Source organism: Sinocyclocheilus rhinocerous, unplaced genomic scaffold (genome assembly GCF_001515625.1).
Source record: "Sinocyclocheilus rhinocerous isolate Xijiao unplaced genomic scaffold, SAMN03320098_v1.1 scaffold69, whole genome shotgun sequence".
Taxonomy (NCBI): domain Eukaryota; kingdom Metazoa; phylum Chordata; class Actinopteri; order Cypriniformes; family Cyprinidae; genus Sinocyclocheilus; species Sinocyclocheilus rhinocerous.
Window position 1 is genome coordinate 356,301 of NW_015667272.1, and position 21,141 is coordinate 377,441.

The following is a 21,141-nucleotide window of genomic DNA, read 5'->3' on the forward strand; positions in this document are numbered from 1 at the left end:
AATAATTTCAAATATCAGTATTCAACGTTTTATGTTTAATATATCAAAACATTATTTATGCATTTGTAATTGCAGGTTAAATGCATTCATGTCCTGCATTAAACAGTGTGTAAATACATCTATGTCACTTCAGATGCAGCTTCTGTGTTTCCTCTGCATTGCAAAGATGAATTTTGTTGATACTGATTTAATTTGATAGGTAACAGCCCAAACATCTTATTATTCTAATTGACTGATTAAATGTAAGAATTTGACTCAAAAGATAATGGGCACTTTTAGGGAAAAAAAGGCTTTATAAAGGTAAAAATGCCCATAAAATTTAAAAATCAGTTTAAACTTTTTGGAAAAGATTAATTTCTATCTGTGTGAACTGACCACCACACAGAATACGAAGAATATCAAAACCTTTAGGAGTCAGCTGTCCATGGCAGTCCTTAAGGTACAAGCACAATAACACACTCAGCAAATTAATGTCTAATTATCGTTATCGATAAAATCCCAGAAAATATCGAAATAGTATTTTTGTCAATATCGAACACCCCTAATATATAATCCTTTTTTATATTTATATATACTGAATTTACATTTTTCTAGTTATGCCAAGTTCTAAAAAATTTACTGGGAAGAAAATTGTGAGTATTTTTTAATTCTATCGTTAATCTGTATCCTGCAGTAATTCACAAACAACTGGAAACGTCATGGGGCCTTTGAATATTATTGTGGACATTGGGGGCCTTGGAGTCAAAAAGGCTCAGAACCACTGAAAGCAATGACATATGTAGTAAAAATAAATAAATCACCAGTTTTGGTCTCCACTCTTCATGACAGAGGAGGCGAGGCACAGCTTTTCTCTAATTGACCATGGCTCTGTTGGGCCCAACAGCAACTTATGTTCTGTCCAAAGAATAAAAAGGCAGAATATAAAGAGAAGAATGCATTTCAAGTGTAAACGGCATTCAAGCACATCTGTATGTGTTGCGCTGCGGGACGCATTATACAAGAGTGGTTTTATACATTATACAAGAGTCAGTTTGACAACTAATCACGGGGCCATTTTTGACAGTCGACGCATCGGCATCTCACATTCCTCTAATAGATGGGAAATGTGAAGCGCTCACGAAAGCTAGTTATAAATGTGTCATTTTTGTATAGTGTCCAGCGATTCGGCCAATGAGCGTCATTGTAATCAATGACTTCTACGTGTCAAATCCCGTAACAGCTATGCACGCGCTTGACATGCATCAATTATAATCTGCCCTCCGCTCCACGCAGGACATTCGCCGTACATGCATGCGTATGATGAAAATATAGAGAGCAATACTCGCTTCCAACTCCGCTCGCCATTTTGTCATGACTGGACTGTTTTCTATTGCTCCTTTGGCATGACAAGTGTCTGGTTATCAAATGTAAATGTGCATATCCGGTGTGAATTTTCCAACAATCATTTTGCTCTAAATGTCTGCATAACCCCAGTGTAGTTATGTCACATGTTTGCTGCATTTATAAAAGTCTGTAATTTTGACCAACATTTTGCGCTGTCATGCACTTTTATGAGGTACATTTCCTTAATACTTCGGAACTGGAAGGTAGCCTATAAATGTCATTGAATGACGTGCTGTTTGTAATTTAATACTAAATATATATAGGATGATATTATCAATAATAATATTTCGTATTGGTATATTATTTCTTCTGCTTACAAAATTCAGTTGTGAATGAAAGTTTCTTCCTGGTGCGTATTTTAGTCCCATGTAAGGCAATTATTGAAACGTAAAGAACAATCCATTATGCAGTTATATTTAGAAAATATCATGTACATAAAAACAAGTGGATACTTTCCAAAACAAAATTCTTTAAGAACCAACTAAAACCAAAAAAGTTAACATTAATTTCAATGTTTTTAAAACATTACATTTGGCAGCTAATGTTGTTAATAATGTGCCTAGTAATACATCTTGTTCTTGTGGCATTGGTTACAAAAATGTTCCATGTGCTGTGAATTAAAAATAAAAGTAAAAAGTAAAAAATAAAATAATTATTTTGGAATCAACACCAGTGCAAGCAAATGTTTACTTTGGATAATTTTATTTCAATATGATATGCCGAGGTATTATATGCTATGAAAAGCGATTTTACCGCAGCGAAGAAACAAATTTGTCATAAAATAAAAATATTAATAAGAAGAAGTAATGAGTTGGTTCATAAACAAATATTTTATTCTAGCTTTTATTTTGACTGGCTGATCCTTACCGGAAGTTAAACGAATAAAATATATTTATTCGAGGCCCTGTCGCAAATGGAACACTTCAGCTGTGTCCCAAAGTTGAGTGTGCACACTTTGAAGACCAGGCCTCCGAAGTGCACGAAGGGCCCTCCGAAGTGCATGAAGGACGCTCCGCCTTCGCAGGATTTCCTAATTGCGACACCAGAGGTTCCCGATTTGCGCTCTGTCGCATATCAACGGTGCGAGAGGAGAGCTGACGAGAGGACAATCCTGCCAGGATAGGTGGAGCCAGAATTGCTCATTTTTGTTTTGAAACCCGGATTTTTTAGGCAGTTAAGCATAAAAATAAAACTGAATAAAAAAATAGATAGAGCATTGTACAGCTCAATGTTCAGTGGCAGCTGTCACAGCTGAACAGTGCTCTGTTTGACCGCTCCCAGTCCTTCAGATGCAGCCTTTGATATAGTTAGCAAAACAAATTTAAAATTCTGACAAAATGTTGATACTTTCATTTTCAAAATAATCAGAGGTGGGCTGTAAGGGAGTAACATTCGTTAAGTATACTCGTACAAATATGAAGTACTAATTTTTCTCTTTTTTTTCCTCACAGGACAGCAACACTACAAAAATATGGTCTTTTACAACATGATGCATTGTTGTAGATTAAACTACCCAACAGTATATTTAGTAGGCCACTTTAAATGTAATAACCTTGAACATATTCAGAAGTAATGCAACATGCACAGTAGTGCAGCAGTAATATGCAAAACCATCCTAACAAATTCTTTTTCAGAACAATACTGTATACCTTTACTTTTACTCTCAAAACCTTAAGTATATTAGATTATGCAAGACAAGATAATACTTTTACTTAAAGGATAGTTCAGCCAAAAATGAAAATTCTGTAATCATTTACCCACCCTTAAGTTGTTCCAGGTTTGGAATTTTCATTTTTGGGTCAACTATCCCTTTAGCTAAGGTTTTAAATATGACTAGTAGTTTTTCCCCAATGTGGTATTAGTAGTTACTAAAAGTAGTTTACTAAAGTATCTCAATATTTCTTCTACTAATTACGTTGTCATAGCTCTAAACCAGTGGTCACTAACCTTTTTAGGCCCAAGATCCCTGACCTCGGCCTTTATGAAAGACAAGATCTACCTATTGAAGAATTGATAGAAAAAGACATCCCAGATTGTACTTCAAATTTGAGGCCTTTTACTTAGTATTTTAATTAGTGATGCGCTGAACATAGCTGATTCAGATTTCAGATTCTCTTTTCTTTCTTTTTTTTTTAACTAGCAAATTGGATTCTGATACTGATACTGATTTTTAAGCAAATGTATTTATTGGCTATTTGCTTTATAACAAAAAAACTGGCTTTAAACAAAAATATCTAGCCATTTGAAATTAGAGGCAACCACTGCATTTTAATCACGATCTGCACGGGCAGTTGTTTTTTGATTTGATTTAGATTAATTTCAGGATTTAAAACAAAAACAGAATGGTGCTCTTTGACAGCAGGTGGCGCCTATGAACAGGGTCGCCAGGTTTTCTCAATAAAACTAGTCCAATCGCGTTTCGAGGGGGTTCCCCTGTAAAAATCGCATTCGGGGGGTAAAATACAAGTTTTTCGGCGGGGATCTTCCAGTAAAATTCACATTCCAGGGACTAAATATCACGTTATTGGGGTCGCTTCAACCCGTGGACATGAACAACAACCCGCGGCACCAGTGTTAAAGTAGCCCAATTCCGCGGGGAAACCGCAGACTTGGCAACACTGCTTATGAACCGACCGCAATATAGCGTTTCCTTGGTTACCGCTGTAAACAAAGCAGAGCTGCGCTTTATACGGAGAAGAAAATGCCATTGCCATCGAAACTTTTCTCAAGACAGTTCCCTTCAGTGATACATTGATATAACCCCAGAAATGTAATGAATTTTTGTACTTATTTTACTGTTTTTTTCGGTATCTACTGGGACAGTGATAAAGATCTACCTATCTTGACATGCCTCGTTCCACTGTCACCGCATTATCCTCCGAGTCGCTGAGGAGGTGCTGGCCATTCATCAAGAGATTCACCTCCTGAAGACCCCAGAACACATGGAGGCAGGGCTGGGCTCAAAACTGATGTTGTTTTTTCTGATGTTAAACCTAAGCTATGTTGTAAATAGTATGTTGTAAATAGTTGTAAAAAGTACTTTCGGTAATGTATAGAACAATTTGTTTTAATGTGTAAAAAATAATATTTACAGGACAAAAAAAAACAGAGAAAAATGTTTTGTGAAAATATTATAAGCTGCATTAAAAAAATTAACAATGTACATAATTCCTTCTCTTTTATTTACACATGTGAATATGCAAAACAAAATGTACACACAATGAATTTCAGCAAAAATGTGTCTATTAACTTGCTTACTTTGTATTTTTTAAGTCTTTCCCCAGCAGGCTCATTTTCTCCAGAATAGTACTAAAACAAGAGAAAATGGAAAATGGTTTGCATTGCAATCTTAACATTAGAAAATATGACACAGCTGCACATGCATACAAAATACTGAAGTGCTAAAGTTTGGTTAAAACATTTGTAGACATATCTTGCATGACAGCACTACAAAAACACAAACAAATGGAAAGACTATTTATTGCCTTACATAGTGGTTGTCTTATTGTATGTGGGCTTTGTGTAAAAAAAAAACCTGGCTTTTAACACTTGTTTCGCTAGGTATTTGAGTAAATGAAAACACAATACTTACATTTCAATGTGAATTCCCCCACAGAACTCTCACCCACTGCTCTTTGAATATAAACACCGTTGTCATCTGGGCGCAAGTGATTCTGGGATATGGTAGGGTGCGAAGTGTCCATCAGATGTACATTTCATTTTCCTGGGAAACATCTCGGTTACGTATGTAACCTTGGTTCCCTGAATAGGGAACGAGATGCTGCGATGACGTCATCGCTATGGGAACACCTCCAGTGTGACGAATGTCTGAAGCCCTTATACCATCACGCCAATTTATTGGCCAATAGCGCTTAGCACCGCCCCAAGCATATGTCATGTATGCTCATATATGCGTGCTGCGCGCTATTCCATCAGATTTTACACTATGACGAAGGAAGCGCTATCGAAGGTACGGAACGGCCAGCATCGCAGCATCTCGTTCCCTATTCAGGGAACAAAGGTTGCATACGTAACCGAGATGTTCCCTCTCATAGGTTCACTGAGACTATCTGACTGAGGTTATCTGACAGACTTAAACGGCACAAATGGATGGCCTGCCAGGCCTTCCAACCGAAAATAAGTCCCAAAAAGGAATCTGTGCTGGGCGGAAAGCCGTCTCGTCCCTGCATGAAACGGGAAACCAGCAGCCAGCAGATACTTAAGGGCATACAGCGTCTCGTGGAGGGAGCTCTAGAATTAAGAATAGTGTCGGTAATCTCTGCCAAGAGACCGGAACACATTTCAACTCTGCTCAGGGGTCACACACATTAGTTCCAAAAATCCTGATGGGGATGTCCAAATTATGCCCCGAACCTGAGTCAGCAGGTCGTGTCTGAGGGGAACCTCCCAAGGGGGCCGGCTAACAGACTGACCAATTCTGAGAACCACGTATGAGTGGGCCAAAACGGCACCACCAACAACAGACGTTCACTCTGACCAACGTCACAACAGGGCCAAGACGCATCCATTCACCTTGCGTTCGAGGCCATTTCAATGAAAGAAAACAGTATTGGCAAGCTCTATTCCAAAAGTAAACCTGAGGAACTTCCTGCATCTCTTGACGATCTGGATGCAGAAGTACGCATCCTTAGATCGATGGCGAGTTGCGGGAAAAACCTCTGAAACAGGAACGGATACTAAAATCAGGCATGCCAGCACCAACCACAGAATGGGGACTTGGATGTCAACATAGACCCTGCGCCATGGCTTTAGGGCTATCCTCTCGATCTCCAAAGCTAAGGCGCGAAGAACGGTCAAAATCAGTCCGAAACGCAACAAGCGGCGGAACAGCTGATAGAGAGGCAAACACACTTGTAGGTTGCCCACATTCATACACAGTTCCAGCTCAATGCAACAGCGGAGCTGAAAAGAACAGAGTAATTAGTCATGCAAACCACTGCTTGGTAGCATGAAGCACCCAACATCTCTAGTGCACAATAATGTATGCTGCAGTCACATAATGCAGCCAGTCATGTGAAGCGAGTGTTGGTAGCAAAAGCGCCGCATCAATCACATGAAGTAGGCTGACCATGGCGATCATTAATAGCTTGCCATAAGATATACTCTTACACGTGAACTCATTCACACAGTAGCTCAGCTCAGTGCATCTCAGTTGGGATGAGAAGAATAATGATTAGTTATGCAAACAGTGTTGTTAGCCTGAAGTGCCAAAAACCATGTTGCACGACAAATGTGTGTTGCAAAACTCCACAGAGCCAGCTCATAGCACAGAGTCCACTATTTGTTCCAGCTCAAAACAGCAGTGGAGCTGAAAGAATAATAATTATTAGCCGGGCAGACTAGTGTTTGGTAGCATGAAGCGCCAAAAACCATAGCGCACAGCTGTGGAGTCCGTGCTTGAAAACAGTCACATGAACAAGAGTTGGAACCGTAAGCGCCAAATCAATGTACGTGCCTTAATTAATGCAGTGCAGGAGAAGAGACAGGAAAAACCCCGCTCACTCTGCAGCCTGAGTCACTATGGCATTAGGTGTAAAACAGCTTGCCATAGGAATTTACTCTAGATATGGGAGTGTGCCCACTGATTTGTTCCAGCTCAAAGCATCAGCGGAGCTGAAAGAAAAAGTAACAGCCGGGCAAATTAAGGCTTGGTAGCATGAAGCGCCAAGACCATAATGCATGACAAACATCCGCTGCAGGACTCCTAGAGTCTGTGCCTAAAAGCAGTACACGAAATAAGAGCTGGAAGCGTAAGCACCAATTCAAATGCACGTGCCTGCATTAGTGCAGCGCAGAAGTAGAGAGAGAGAGATAGGAAAACCGTCTGCTCAACTCTACAACCTGAGCCATATAGCATTAAATGTTAAAACAGCTTGCCACTTAATGTTTCAGCTCAACGCAGCAGCAGAGCTGAAAGAAATATTATATTACTGGGGCAGACCAACGCTTGGTAGCATGAAGCCCAAGACAATGGTGCACGACAAAAATATCTGCTGCAGGACTCCTCAGAGTCTGCGTCTAAAAAGTACACGAATAAGAGTTGGAAGCATAAGCACCAAATCAAATGAACGTGACGGCGTCAGTGCAGCGCAGCAGGTAACCTTAGAGAGAGAGGGGGGAAACCGCCAGCTCACTGTTATAGCTTGCTATAAGAATACTCTGAAACACGTGAGCTCTTCCACTTGTTTCAGCTCGATGCAGCAACGGAGCTGAGAGAAGTAGTCGGGCAACTACTGCTTGGTAGCTCGAAAGGCCAAATCATAGTGCACAACAAACATCTGCTGCAGGACTCCTCAGAGTCTGCGTCTAAAAAGAGTAGGCTACATGAACAAAGAGTTGGAAGCATAAGCGCCAAATCAAATGAACGTGTCTGCATTAGTACAGCGCAGCAGGTAAACACGTGAGCTCTTCCACTTATTTGTTTCAGTTCAACGCAGCAGAGGAGCTGAAAGAAATAGTAATTAGTCGGGCAAACTAATGCTTGGTAGCTCGAAGCGCCAAAAACATAGTGCACAAATAATTCTGCTGCATGACTCCTCAGAGTCTGCGTCTAAAAACAGTACACGATCAAGAGTTGGAAGCATAAGCGCCAAATCATATGAACGTGTCTGCATTAGTACAGCGCAGCTGGTAACGTTAAAGAGAGAGGTAAAGGCCGCAAAGCGGTCTTCCTACCTGTTTCCTCGTGAGTCTGTGTAACATGCATCCATAAATATCGGAAAACTCATTGTGTTCGCCTTAGAGGAGTAAACTGCTCTATATAAATAGATGGCTTAGAACACAAGAATCTCTTTCCGACGGGCAACAGATGATTCGCTGATTTGGCCCAAGTGTTCAAGTGAGCATGAAGACCAAGTGTGTGTCGAACTTTTCATTACCTGATGGGACACACTTGTAGTGCTGTAAAAATGCAAGTGTTTACATAGCTTAATTTTAATTTTAAATACTTTGTATTTTAAAATCAACTTCTAAATGTCTGTTCAGTAGTCCCTATAACCATGACCATTTTAATTTGTGGTGCTTTTAATTAAGTGATAAAAAGCAGTTGCAAATGTTGTACAAAATAAATATCACCACTAACGTTACTCATCTTTGCACCGGTGATCGGTTCTGCGCAGATTTTGCTCATCTCAAACAAGCCTATTCATTCAGAACGAACTCTCTGTTGTTTTCAATTGCCAAATTATTTATTATGGGACATTATTAATTGTATTGTTTCTACGATTTATCGAACACTGATTTTTGAGTCGAATACGAATGAAATGAGTAGAGGAGTGTTTCATTTGTGACAGATCTCTAGTGTTTTTCATCAGTGGGGGATTAGCTCAAATGGTAGAGCGCTCGCTTAGCATGCGAGAGGTAGCGGGATCGATGCCCGCATCCTCCAATCTTTTCATCTTTCTGCATAAGTGCTGGGAATGATATAAAGTTACTATTATTGGTTACAACAGTGGTTCCCAACCCTGGTCCTGGAGGCACACCAACACTGCACGTTTCGCATGTCTCCTTAATTAAACACCTGATTCAGGTCATCAGCTCATTAGCAGAGACTCCAAGACCTGAAATTGGTGTGTCAGAGAAAGGAGACATGCAAAATGTGCCGTGTTGGGGTGCCTCCAGGACCAGGGTTGGGAACCGCTGGGTTACAATATAGATAAATATTCCACGAATAAGACAACCAGCTGGGTTGAAATACTATACAAATAGACTCGATTTAGATCAAATGCTTGTCTGAAAAAGATTTACCTTGAATTTTATGTATAATAATAATGTATACTAACAAAATACTTTATTATAAAACCAATTGTATATATTTTTAAAAAGCACAAGTTTGCTTAATTTAAGCAAGCACTGTTTTAGGTGCCCTTTGGTATGACGTATCTTAGTGTGAAACTATTTAGTCATGTATAACAGCATATCGAATACAGTAATGTGGAGTAATTGGGTTATTACTCAGTAACACTGAGTAATAACCCAACAACAATAATATTTAGGCAAAATAAATTACAGTTTTATTTCAGAAACAACACGTTGACCGGATGACTGAACTTTGCGTTGGAAGAGACGGTGGAATGTATTCAAACTGTATCGTGAGTGTAGCAATGGGTTATGATTCAGATGGTGATGATGATGGGTGGCCTTCAGATATGGAGGTTAACTAAACTAAAAAGGCAAGGAAAAAAGCATGGTCTGAAGCGAGTAGTGGAGGAGAGAGTACACCAAGACAAACGATCAAAAAGATCAGAGCTAAACCTAGTGGAAGCAGTAGGTTTGATGATGACAAACAGGAAGAGTGGAAAGTCATTATTACGCTTAGTAATGATAAAGGTCACTTTCATCCAGTTCAGGTAACTAAAGCAATTGAGAAGGAAATAGGGGAAAATAAAATATGCTAAATTACTGAATAACAGAAGAATTCTAATTTCAGCAGTAAATAAAAAGCTGCAGGAGATGATTCTGAAAAGTAGCCTTGGTGGTGGAAAGATTAAAGTGCATGTACCAGGAATGGCAGCAAAGTTAAGAGGAGTGATTTCAAATGTGCCTCTGGAAATGGCCATGGAAGATGTGAAGAATGAGATACAAGGTGGGAATGTAACAGAAGCCAAAAGATTCCAAATTAATGAAGGTGGTGTTAAATCAGATAGTCTATACTGCTTGTTTTTGAAAAGATAATACCTACTGAAGTCCAAATAGGTTGGATACAAAGTGAGGGAATACATTCCACAACCGTTAAGGTGCTTCAAATGTCAGAGAATGGGACATACAGCACAACAGTGTAAATGGAGACAAAGATGTGCAAAATGTGGAGGAGAACATGACTATGGCAAATGTAAAGAGGATGCTAAGCTAAAATGCTGCAATTGTGGAGGTGGTGAGCATAGTGCTGCATATGCTGGATGTGTGGTTCAGAAACAAGCTAAAGAGGTACAAAGATACAAGGTTATGAATAAGGTGACATATGCAGAGGCATTAAAGGGTATTGGTATTTATGAAAACAAACAAAATAAACCAATAGAATATCAGGAAAATTTGAATGACAATGCAAGGTATGCAGTACCACAGAGTTCAGACATAAGGAAATATCAGCCAGGAAGGCCAGCACCTCCACTGCAGCCATGCAATCATAAGTGTAAAGTTGAGGAGAACACCTTGATTGTGGAAAATAAAAGTTTTATAGCTTTTATGTGCAAAGTTGTTAATGTTGTGACACGACAAGAAAGAAAAAGCGATAGAATCAAGACAGTGGTGATAGCTGCAGAGGAGTTTCTGGGCATTAAAGATGTAAAAGCTGAATATATACATAGTATGTTGAGTGCTAATAAGGATGGAGGATCTCAGAGTGTTAATTAATCTTGTAATGGTATTCCACCTGTAGCGAATCAGCTCATTCATGGGGAAATATGAATAATTAATCATAACTAGTTATAATTAATTATAAATATTTAGATCCGCTGTAGATATTTATTTGACCTCTCAGGGTCAACTGTCTGTCAATTCTAAGAACGTTAATTTCCTGGTTAAGGGAAATAACTTTCTTACTGTACAACTCTACACAGAGCCTGTAGCATAAATCTGCAGTTATGAGCAAACAATGACCAACGTCAAGTGTGATACAAGTAAGACTTTATTAACTACATAAACACTTAAACTAGTCCAACATACTACATAAACACTTAAACTAGTCTAACACACTACATAAACACTTAAACTGGTCTAACATACACATAAACACACACACACACAAGTTCAGACATAAGGAAATATCAGCCAGGAAGGCCAGCACCTCCACTGCAGCCATGCAATCATAAGTGTAAAGTTGAGGAGAACACCTTGATTGTGGAAAAGAAAAGTTTTATAGCTTTTATGTGCAAAGTTGTTAATGTTGTGACACGACAAGAAAGAAAAAGCGATAGAATCAAGACAGTTGTGGAAGCTGCAGAGGAGTTTCTAGGCATTAAAGATGTAAAAGCTGAAGATATACATAGTATGTTGAGTGCTAATAATATGATGGGGTCTCAGAGTGTTAAATAGTCTTGTAATGGTATTCCACCTCTTGCAATGGAATGCTAGAAGCTTGATTGCAAATGGACAAGAGTTTAAAAAGTTTGTTGCAGAAGCTGAAGTCAAACCTGATATTGTTTGCATTCAAGAAACCTGGCTTCGACCTTACCTTGATTTTATTATACCTGGATATGAGTCTGTCAGGTTTGATAGAGGTGGAAATCAAGGTGGAGGCTGTGCAACATTTGTAAGGGATGAGATATCATTTAAAAGAATAGCAACTTCAATAGAAACAGAATGTGTGATTATTGAATCAGATGGGAACTTGGTAGTAATCAACTTTTTACATAACCCATGTAAATTATTAAGCCTAGACGTTTTAGAGGACATAGTTAGGAGTCAAGGAAAAAGGAAAGAAATATGGTGCGGAGACTTCAATGCACACAATAGTCTTTGGGGAAGTAAGCACACTGATAATAATGGGGAAGTAGTGGAAGAATTGATGGATGTTAGGCAGCTAGTGTGTCTAAATAATGGAAATGGTACAAGAATTGACATACGTTCTAACACATTGTCTTGTATTGATCTTACTTTAGTTTCTAATAATCTGGCAAATTCTTGTGAGTGGAATACTGAAGACAGTACAAGTATTGGGAGCGACCACTTTCCAATAATATGCTCTATAAATGTTGAAATAGATATCCAAGAAAGGCCTAGGCATAAGAAGTGGGATTTTACAAAAGCTGACTGGCAAAAATTTAAAGAAATATGTTGTGAGTCAGCAGATTTAATTTTAATGGAGGGTGATATTGAGGAATGTGCATCTGAAGTTTCACAATTAATATTAAATGCCGCTTTGAATAGCATACCACTCAAGATAGTTGGAGGGAAAAGGAAAACGGTCCCATGGTGGAATGATAAATGTACAGAAATTATAAAAGAACGAAATAATGCTCTGAGAATATTAAGAAATAACTTGAACCAGGAAAATCTTATTAATTATCAGAGGAAAAAGGCTCAAGCTCGACGAGAAATTAAGAATAGTAAACGAAATGCATGGAGGAGTTATTGTTCAAATATTGGGAGAGAAGTTCAAATAGGAGAGATATGGTCAATGCTGAAGAAAATGAGTGGGAATAAAGTGTACGTAAAAATACAATATTAAATGCAGCTTTGAATAGCATACCACTCAAGATAGTTGGAGGAAAAAGGAAAACGGTATTATAAAAGAACAAAATCATGCTCTGAGAATATTAAGAAATAACTTGAACCAGGAAAATCTAATTAATTAGCAGATGAAAAAGGCTCAAGCTCGACGAGAAATTAAGAATAGTAAACGAAATGCATGGAGGAGTTACTGTTCAACTATTGGGAGAGAAGTTCAAATAGGAGAGATATGGTCAATGCTGCATCATCAGCTGAATTCGTTTTAACTTTTGGAATGCTACACATTACAGGGGTTTTATTTGTACTCTTTTGTTTGTTTAATTGTTTTCTCCAACTTCTCAGATGGAGGCATGAGAAAGAGATTGCATTGCCTTCATTGGGCTTGTGGTTACTGGGCGACCGAAGGGACTTTTGTGACTTTTATTCCTCCCATTTGGAGTGAGGGGGGTGACGAATTGCAAGTGGGTAGGTGTTGACACCCTAGATTACCCTTGGCGAGCGTAGTGGTTTACCTCTGGGCTCGCACAGACCCAAGGGCATGGAGACACAGCTCGAGTTTCTCTTCATTCTCGCATAAATCTTTCGCCTTTTACTAAAGATTTCCGTGAAGAAAATGATTGGGAATAAAGTGTACATAAAAATACCAGTATTAGAGGATGAAGGAATAATGGCAATAACAGATAAGGAAAAGGCAAATATATTAGGAAAGAAGTTTGCCAGTGTGCATAGTGGTGACCATATAGATGATATTCACAGACAAAATAAAGAAAAGATTTAAAATGAAAATAGGGACATGTTTTTTAAAAAAAGACAATGTGGAAAGTACCTGATGAAGAAATTAATATGAATGAATTAGTGATGGTATTAAATGGTATCAGAAATACTGCTACAGGAGAAGATCAATTGAGCTATGTCATGTTTCAGAAATTACCAGAAAAAATATTAGAGATAATATTGTATCTATTTAATAAGATTTGGGAAGAAGGTAAAATGCCAAAAAGCTGGAAGAGTGCATTAATACTGCCTTTTAAAAAATCTGGAAAGGATCCTAACAATGCTGGTAACTACAGACCCATCGCCCTAACATCCCACCTATGCAAGTGGATGGAGAAGATCTTAGTCAGAAGACTTAATTATTTCCTTGAATACAGAGGTTTATTTGCACCATACCAAAGTGGTTTCAGAAAAGGACGTTCTACAATGGATGCTGTTGTGAAAGTAAGTAATGAGATAGAGAAAACATTTAAAATGAAACAATTAATGAATATTGTATTCTTTGATATTGAAAAGGCTTACGACTCTATGTGGAGGGAAGGGTTATTAATTAAACTAAATAAGATTGGAGTAAGAGGTAGGTTCTATAATTGGGTTTTAGATTTTTTTATCAGAAAGAAGATTTAGAGTTAAAGTGGGATCAGAAGTGTCTGAGGAATTTGAAATTGTTAATGGAATTCCACAAGGAAGCGTCATAAGTCCAGTGTTATTTAATGTAATGATTAATGATATTTTTATGAATTTGGATAGAAGAGTTGGTTCAGCTTTGTATGCAGATGATGGGGCCATTTGGGTAAGAGGACGAGATCCCATAGGTGTGATAAGTAAAATCAAGGAAGCAATAGGAAAAGTAGAACAATGGTCATATAATTGGGGCTTTAAGCTTTCTCCAAGTAAATCTTGTCATATGTTATTTACCAGGAAGAAAGGGATAGACAAACAAAACTTAAAGTTATATGGTAACAATATGGAAACAATAGACTGTTTTAAATATTTGGGTATGTGGTTAGATCAAAAGGGTACATGGAAAGTACATACGGAAAGGGTGGAATCAAAATGTAAGAAAGTTATAAACTTAATGAGAGCATTAGTTGGGAAAGACTGGGGAGCAGATAAACAATCATTGATGTATATTTATAGGGCTCTAATGAGGTCAACAATAGATTACGGATGCTTTGTGTATGGAGCAGCAGCGAAAACACATTTAATGAAAATGGATAGAGTTATTAATAAAGCTTTGAGGATTTGTTCTGGTGCGATGAGATCAACACCAACTAAGGCAATCCAGGTAGAGTTAGGAGAAGTGCCTTCAGACCTGAGAAGAGATAAACTTATGCTTACATACTGGTGTCGCTTACGTGGATGTGGTAATGAAAACCCTACCAATAGTGTTATTAAAGAATGTTGGGAATACAACTCTTTTCAAGGTAATGGCTTTGGATGGGTAACAAAGGCTAAATCAGAGGAATATAGACTAGACAGTATCTGTTTTAACACTCCTACTCCTATCAGTAATATCCCTATTTGGTTGTTTCCAAAAATTGAGGTAGATTTAAATATAATGGAACTAAAGGATAAATGGGAAGAGAGTGAGAAAGGACACATGGCAAGTCAATACATAAAAAGCACATTTTACAGTTATTTAGATATTTATACAGATGGATCCAAAGATGAAGAAAATAGGGTAGGCATAGGAATATACATACCAACATTGAATGTAAGTATTGGGAAAAGATTACCTGATCAGTTGTCAGTTTATACGGCAGAGATGATGGCGATTATTGTAGGGTTGCAGTGGGAGGAAGTAAAACCTGATAGAGTGGTATGTTGTGTTGACTCTGTAGCAGCCCTTTACAGTATACAAAACATGAAATCGAATAGAGAAGATTTAATGCTAGAAATCCATCAATTTATTTAGATTGTGGAGGCTTCAGATAGATGTGAGATTCTGCTGGGTATCTGCTCATGTAAATATAAAAGGGAATGAGAAAGCAGACAAAATAGCAAAGAAATCAACCAGGGCGAGCGATATTATAAATATTCCCTTTGGTAAAGGAGAAGCTAAGGCAATAATAAAAAAAGAAATGATGAAGAAATGGCAGGACAGATGGGACATGGATAATAGTGGAAGGAAATATTATAGTATACAGAAATGTATCAACGCACAGGGTGTGAATGGAAGGAATAGAAGGGAGTCAGTTCTAACCAGGCTGAGGTTTGACCACACAGGGTTAAATAAAACATTGTTTTTGTTAGGTAAAAGTAAATCAGATGAATGTATGGAATGTAAAATCACAGAAAATGCAGAACATATATTGTTACATTGTAGGAAGTATAGGGAAGAGAGGATTAGATTAAACCAAAAGATAAGTCAGACTGAAGGATATCTGAAGGATACAGGGGTATATTATAGGATTTAGATAGTAGTGCTATAATATTTATTTTTTTATTATTATTATTATTTTTTTTGATAATGTAAAGTGCATTTATTGAGATATAATCCATGCTGCATGCTCCGATACAGTAGGTGGCGGTATGCACCTGATAAATCATGGTTGCAATCCGCCATGAATCAGGGAAGTGGGCGTGGAAACCCGCCGGAAGTTATCATGTTCTGCGCTGAATGATAAGCAGAAAAACGTTCAAACGTGACCACGCCGAGCAGAGAAAATACCAATTATATCAAGGTATCATTTGTGTTATTCGTTTTCTAAAAATTATTATTCATAATGCACAGTTTAACAGTTTTACAGGCTCAATTCCTGTTTGCGTCAAACTAAGCAGTATTTGTTGTGAAGCTACCGGCCTTCAGAGGCCTGCTTGCGCTCTTTGTTTCAGAATGCGCTTTCATAAGAGACTCAGTAGATGCTGGTTTTGATCCATAGTAAACATTAGTGGTCAGTCAGTTTAATAATGTTATATATTTAAAGCGTTGTCTGCGCCAGCTACCAGTAAAGCTTGAAGTGGACACCACTAATATAAAGACTATAAATAGTCCGTGTGCTTGCAGTCACTGTTGCTTCTCAGTCACTGACTTTTGTTGTTTTGTTCTCAGTATTTGTTTTCTTCATCAGTAGTGCATTAGCGGTGTATGAAAATTTTTTTCTAATCTGTTTTTCTCTAGCTTGAAAGCAAATTCATTGTGTTATCATGGCTGATGATGAAGGATTTGTCGTCCGTGTTCGGGGTTTGCCTTGGTCGTGCTCTGTAGAAGAAGTGTCTCGGTTTTTTTCAGGTAACAATGTGGAGTCTACATACCGATCCTCATAATACTCTTGAGTATTTTTAGCTTTAAAGTTAACAAAGTTGAAATTTCTCTTTTTAGGCAGCAAAATTGGCAACAATGGAACAGCCATCCACTTTACATACACACGAGAAGGCAGACCAAGTGGAGAAGCATTTGTGGAGTTGGAGTCAGAGGAAGACCTGAAAATTGCAGTCAAAAAAGACAGAGAAACAATGGGGCATAGATATGTGGAAGGTACAAAGATTTTATGTACGCTACCATTTAGAAATTTGGGGTCAAGAAATTAATGCTTTTGTTCAGCTTGGAACATTATATTCATGAAAATAAATCAAATGTTGTTCTTCTGAACTTTTTATTTATAAGAGAATCCTGGAAAAAACACAACGGTTTCCACAACAGTAATATGCATATAACTGTTTTCAACTATGACAAGAAAAAATGTTTCTTGAGCATCAAAACGGCACATTAGAATGATTTCTGAAGGATCAAGTGAAACTGAAGACTGGAGTATTGGCTGCTAAAATAAATTACACTTTTAAAATGTATTCAAATAAAAATTAAAAAATTACTTTAAACTGTAATAATATTTCACAACACTATACTTTTATTGTATTTTTTGATCAAGTAAATGCAGCCTTATGTATAAAAAGGCTTCTTAAAAAGCATAAATCGCAGCACTACCCCACAGTTTGAATTGTCCTCTTTCTGTTCTTATTCTCAGTATTCAAATCAAACAATGTGGAAATGGACTGGGTTATGAAGCACACAGGCCCAAACTGTCCAGAGACTGAGGGAGACGGACTGGTCAGATTGCGCGGCCTTCCTTTTGGATGTAGCAAGGAAGAAATTGTGCAGTTTTTCTCAGGTATTTTCAACTTTCCCTGTAGCCCTTCATATAGTCATCAGGAGAAATAATGGCCAAGTGTACTCATTGAGGTGAATTTGACCATTCCCATGGTTGCTAGAATAATTTGACACATTAATTCATCAGTTAATCCAGCACTGTTGCTCTAAGTTATTCTGCTACACTAGGAATATTACTTTCTTAGCCACCAACTTTTGGGATGGCCACTTTTTCATCAAATCTAAGCCAAGTTAGTGGAATGCTTGCCCACTTGTAGGCCATTTTCCCAAGTGGTGGATCTCTCCAAGTAGGCTTCATTGCAACATGCTTTTTTTGTTTTGTTTTAATTTCTTATTTGCATTCAAGAAAAGAACAAAACAAACTTTGTAAATGGGAATGTGATTTATTTAATATGTCCCCGTTGGGGTTATCTGTCCTTGGGTTGAAGGGTTGGAAATCGTGCCAAATGGGATAACATTGCCGGTGGACTTCCAGGGGAGGAGTACGGGGGAGGCCTTCGTGCAGTTTGCTTCACAGGATATAGCCGAAAAGGCTCTAAAGAAACACAAGGAAAGAATAGGGCACAGGTGGGGTTGGATGGTTGAGCTGTTTTTCATTTGGTAAACACCTACTACAGTAAACATTCAAAGTGGTATGCAACATGAGCTTACACATCGACACGCACACGTCTTTACCAGAGGGCTCCCAGTGCCTTGATGGACTCCTACTGTTTTGTTTTCCTATGTGTTTTTATTTGTCATGAAAATGTCTGGATTCAAAAAGGCTGAATGCATATTTAGTGCATAGTAGAGGTCGACCGATTGATCGGCCGGACGATTTTTGGCATTTTTTAAAATTAATCGGCATCGGCCGATTGTGCTGCAAATTAGGCCCATTTATAGGCAGGTGCATCTGCGGGCAGCTAAGCGTTGTTGCGGAATGCTGGAGAATCTCCCTCTGGCTGCGTGAGAGACTGAGCAACTCGCACTCTGCAGCCGCTTCTCGTTCACACACAGCTTCAGCTAATGATGTCAGGGCAAAACAGAACGTTTTGAAAGTGTAATTACGTTTTACCCTACTAGAATTGATGCCGGAAAGTTATCATATTCATAAGTGCAACAAGTCATTTGCATGTGAAAGTAGAAACGCATGCAATTCAGACGAAACTTCTGGGCCGATTAAGAAAATCGGCCAAAAAATCGGCATCATGTATCGGCCATCGGCTGCCCTGATTTTTAAATATCGGCATCGGCCAGTGAAAAACCCATTTCGGTCGACCTCTAATGCGTAGCAATGGTGCACTTGGGCATCATGGGATTTCTAATTCTTAAGCATGCAAACAAGTGCCTTCCAGCAGCCAGTTTGAATACCACTTTAGACTGGATTGTGTAACGGGTCGATATTTACTGTCATGTTGAAGTAAACGTTAGAGTTTAATGCATGGATGGCACAGCAAACGGATACAGCAAAGATATTATTAAAGGAATAGTTCACCCAAAAATGAATGTTTAGTGAAAGTTTATTCGCCTTCAGGGTGTCCAAGATGTAGATGGGTTTGTTTCTTGATCAGAACAGATTTGGAGAAATTTAGCATTCACCAGTGGAACCTTATGCAGTGAATGGGTGCCGTCAGAATGAGTCCAAACAGCAGATAAAAACATCACAATCCACACAAGTCCAGTCCATCAACTAACGTCTATTGAAGTACAAAGCTGCCTGTTTGTAATAAATCCATCATGAAGTTTTTTTTAACTTCAAACCATTCTTCTATCTATAATATTGATTTCTCCAGTAAAAAAGTCGTCTCAATCAGGAGAGAAATATGCACAGATCAAGCAACGAAAATGGTTTTAATGTAAGAGGACAACGAGGGTTGAATTATTTTTTACTGGAGGAAGTGTTATGGATTGTGGACTCATATTTTGGCCAGAATTGACCATTTAAAGTTAAAATGTCTAATGATGGATCCATTGGTAAGCAAAATTTGTTTAAATTAGGGCTGCACGATAAATCGCATGCGATATTTAACGCGCATCTTGTCAGAAAGCCGGTTCTGTAATCTGCGGTAAATCTCCATCACGTGCGTGCTTTCACATGGAGCAGCATTAACTACACAGAGCCGTTGACAAGATGCGCGTTAAATATCCCATGCGAGTTATCGTGCAGCCCTAGTTTAAATGAAGAAATAAACTCCTCTACATTTTGGAATGCCTGAGGGTGAGTGTATTTTCATTTTTGGGTAAACTATTAAAGGTATACTGTTTTTTTTTGTTGTTTTTTTTAACGGGCCAGATGTTCTTTTATAAAGCTCTAGAATGGAGATGTATACAATAAGATGAAGTCAAGAATGTGCTAATATCAAACTCTCAAATGCATGTATATTGTACATGTAGCACAGGGGAATGTTCACAGTATCATACTTTTTTTTCTTTCTTCTTCTTCTTTGGTGTCTGTTTTACTACTGAACAGGAGTGTTTTGAGTTCTTGCATTGCACCTTAAGTCTCATCTGTATGGTTGTAGGTATATTGAGATCTTTAAGAGCAGCCGAGCTGAAGTGCGGACACATTATGAACCCCCACGTAAAGGCATGGGCATGCAGAGACCTGGGCCTTACGACCGACCCAGCGGAGGAGGCCGGGGCAACAACGGCACGAGTCGTGGGGGATCCTTCGATCGGATACGACGTGGAGGATACGGTGGAGGTGAGACCAGCTTCTTTTCCCAGTGTGCCACATTTTTGTGCTTTAGCCATCCTGCATGTGCTTTTTTTTAATATATATATATATTTTACTTGTGTATTTTTTTTAAAAATAGGAGTCTCAGAGGGACGTTATGGTGATGGTGGTAATTTTCAGAGTACCACAGGTCATTGTGTTCATATGAGGGGACTGCCTTACCGGGCAACAGAACCTGATATCTACAATGTGAGTTGGGGGTGTTTGATGTACATGATTTTTATATGAAAGTTATGGTCATTTTGAAATACATTACATTTGGATATCAAAAAATATGTTTAAATTAAGTTAAACCTTTTCTGTGCAGTTTTTCTCTCCTCTGAACCCGGTGCGTGTGCACATTGAGATTGGTCCAGATGGGCGAGTAACCGGTGAGGCTGATGTGGAATTTGCGACACATGAAGATGCAGTGGCTGCAATGTCAAAGGACAAAGCAAACATGCGTAAGTTAGGTGTAACCTGACTAGAAGGAATTGCTTTTGTTATTGATATTAAATATGAGAATTTTACCAATTTTAAACCACTTTTTTTCTGTTCAGAACACCGTTATGTTGAGTTGTTCCTAAACTCAACAGCAGGGGGCAGTAATGGGGGCTATGGAGGGCAGATGATGGGGGGAATGGGTAAGTATAAATAATGTGACTGTATGTAAAGTTGAGAAGCTGATGTTATATTAATGTCACAGAAATCAGGGCTTCTACAGTCTTAATGTCTTAATTTGGTGCTTTTATAAATGAAAGTAGTTTTTGTTTTGTTTTCCAATACAAATAGCTAACATGCTTAAATCAACGTACATTTACTTTATGCAAATTGAAGATATGAAGTCTTGTTTTCTGTGAAATTGAACAATGAAATTTTGAAAATTGAAATGAAATTTTTTTTGAACTGAATTTTTTAGTCCCATTGGCAGAAAAAAAAGAATTATATACATATATATATATATATATATATATAATTTTTTTTTTTT

General features: G+C 38.2%; 2 protein-coding genes and 1 non-coding gene across 3 annotated transcripts in view; 2 read left to right on the forward strand and 1 right to left on the reverse strand.

The window, feature by feature from the left end:
* Positions 1-1,486, reverse strand: part of LOC107733476 (bromodomain-containing protein 8-like) — a 16,770-nt gene extending 15,284 nt beyond the window's left edge. Inside the window, exons 1-2 of the mRNA XM_016545108.1 lie at positions 1,326-1,486; positions 801-894 (exon numbers count right to left, since the gene is read on the reverse strand). Of these exons, the coding sequence (XP_016400594.1) occupies positions 801-894; positions 1,326-1,344 (113 nt within the window). The 5' untranslated portion in view covers positions 1,345-1,486. The remainder of the gene's footprint in view (positions 1-800; positions 895-1,325) is intronic.
* Positions 1,487-8,718: 7,232 nt separating this feature from the next.
* Positions 8,719-8,791, forward strand: trnaa-agc (transfer RNA alanine (anticodon AGC)). The gene has a single exon. It is a non-coding gene; the product is annotated as a tRNA-Ala (tRNA).
* A 7,146-nt stretch (positions 8,792-15,937) lies between these two features.
* Positions 15,938-21,141, forward strand: part of LOC107733517 (heterogeneous nuclear ribonucleoprotein H-like) — a 6,026-nt gene continuing 822 nt past the window's right edge. Inside the window, exons 1-9 of the mRNA XM_016545170.1 lie at positions 15,938-16,034; positions 16,472-16,582; positions 16,673-16,828; positions 17,316-17,459; positions 17,887-18,025; positions 19,960-20,141; positions 20,254-20,363; positions 20,482-20,617; positions 20,714-20,797. Of these exons, the coding sequence (XP_016400656.1) occupies positions 16,498-16,582; positions 16,673-16,828; positions 17,316-17,459; positions 17,887-18,025; positions 19,960-20,141; positions 20,254-20,363; positions 20,482-20,617; positions 20,714-20,797 (1,036 nt within the window). The 5' untranslated portion in view covers positions 15,938-16,034; positions 16,472-16,497. The remainder of the gene's footprint in view (positions 16,035-16,471; positions 16,583-16,672; positions 16,829-17,315; positions 17,460-17,886; positions 18,026-19,959; positions 20,142-20,253; positions 20,364-20,481; positions 20,618-20,713; positions 20,798-21,141) is intronic.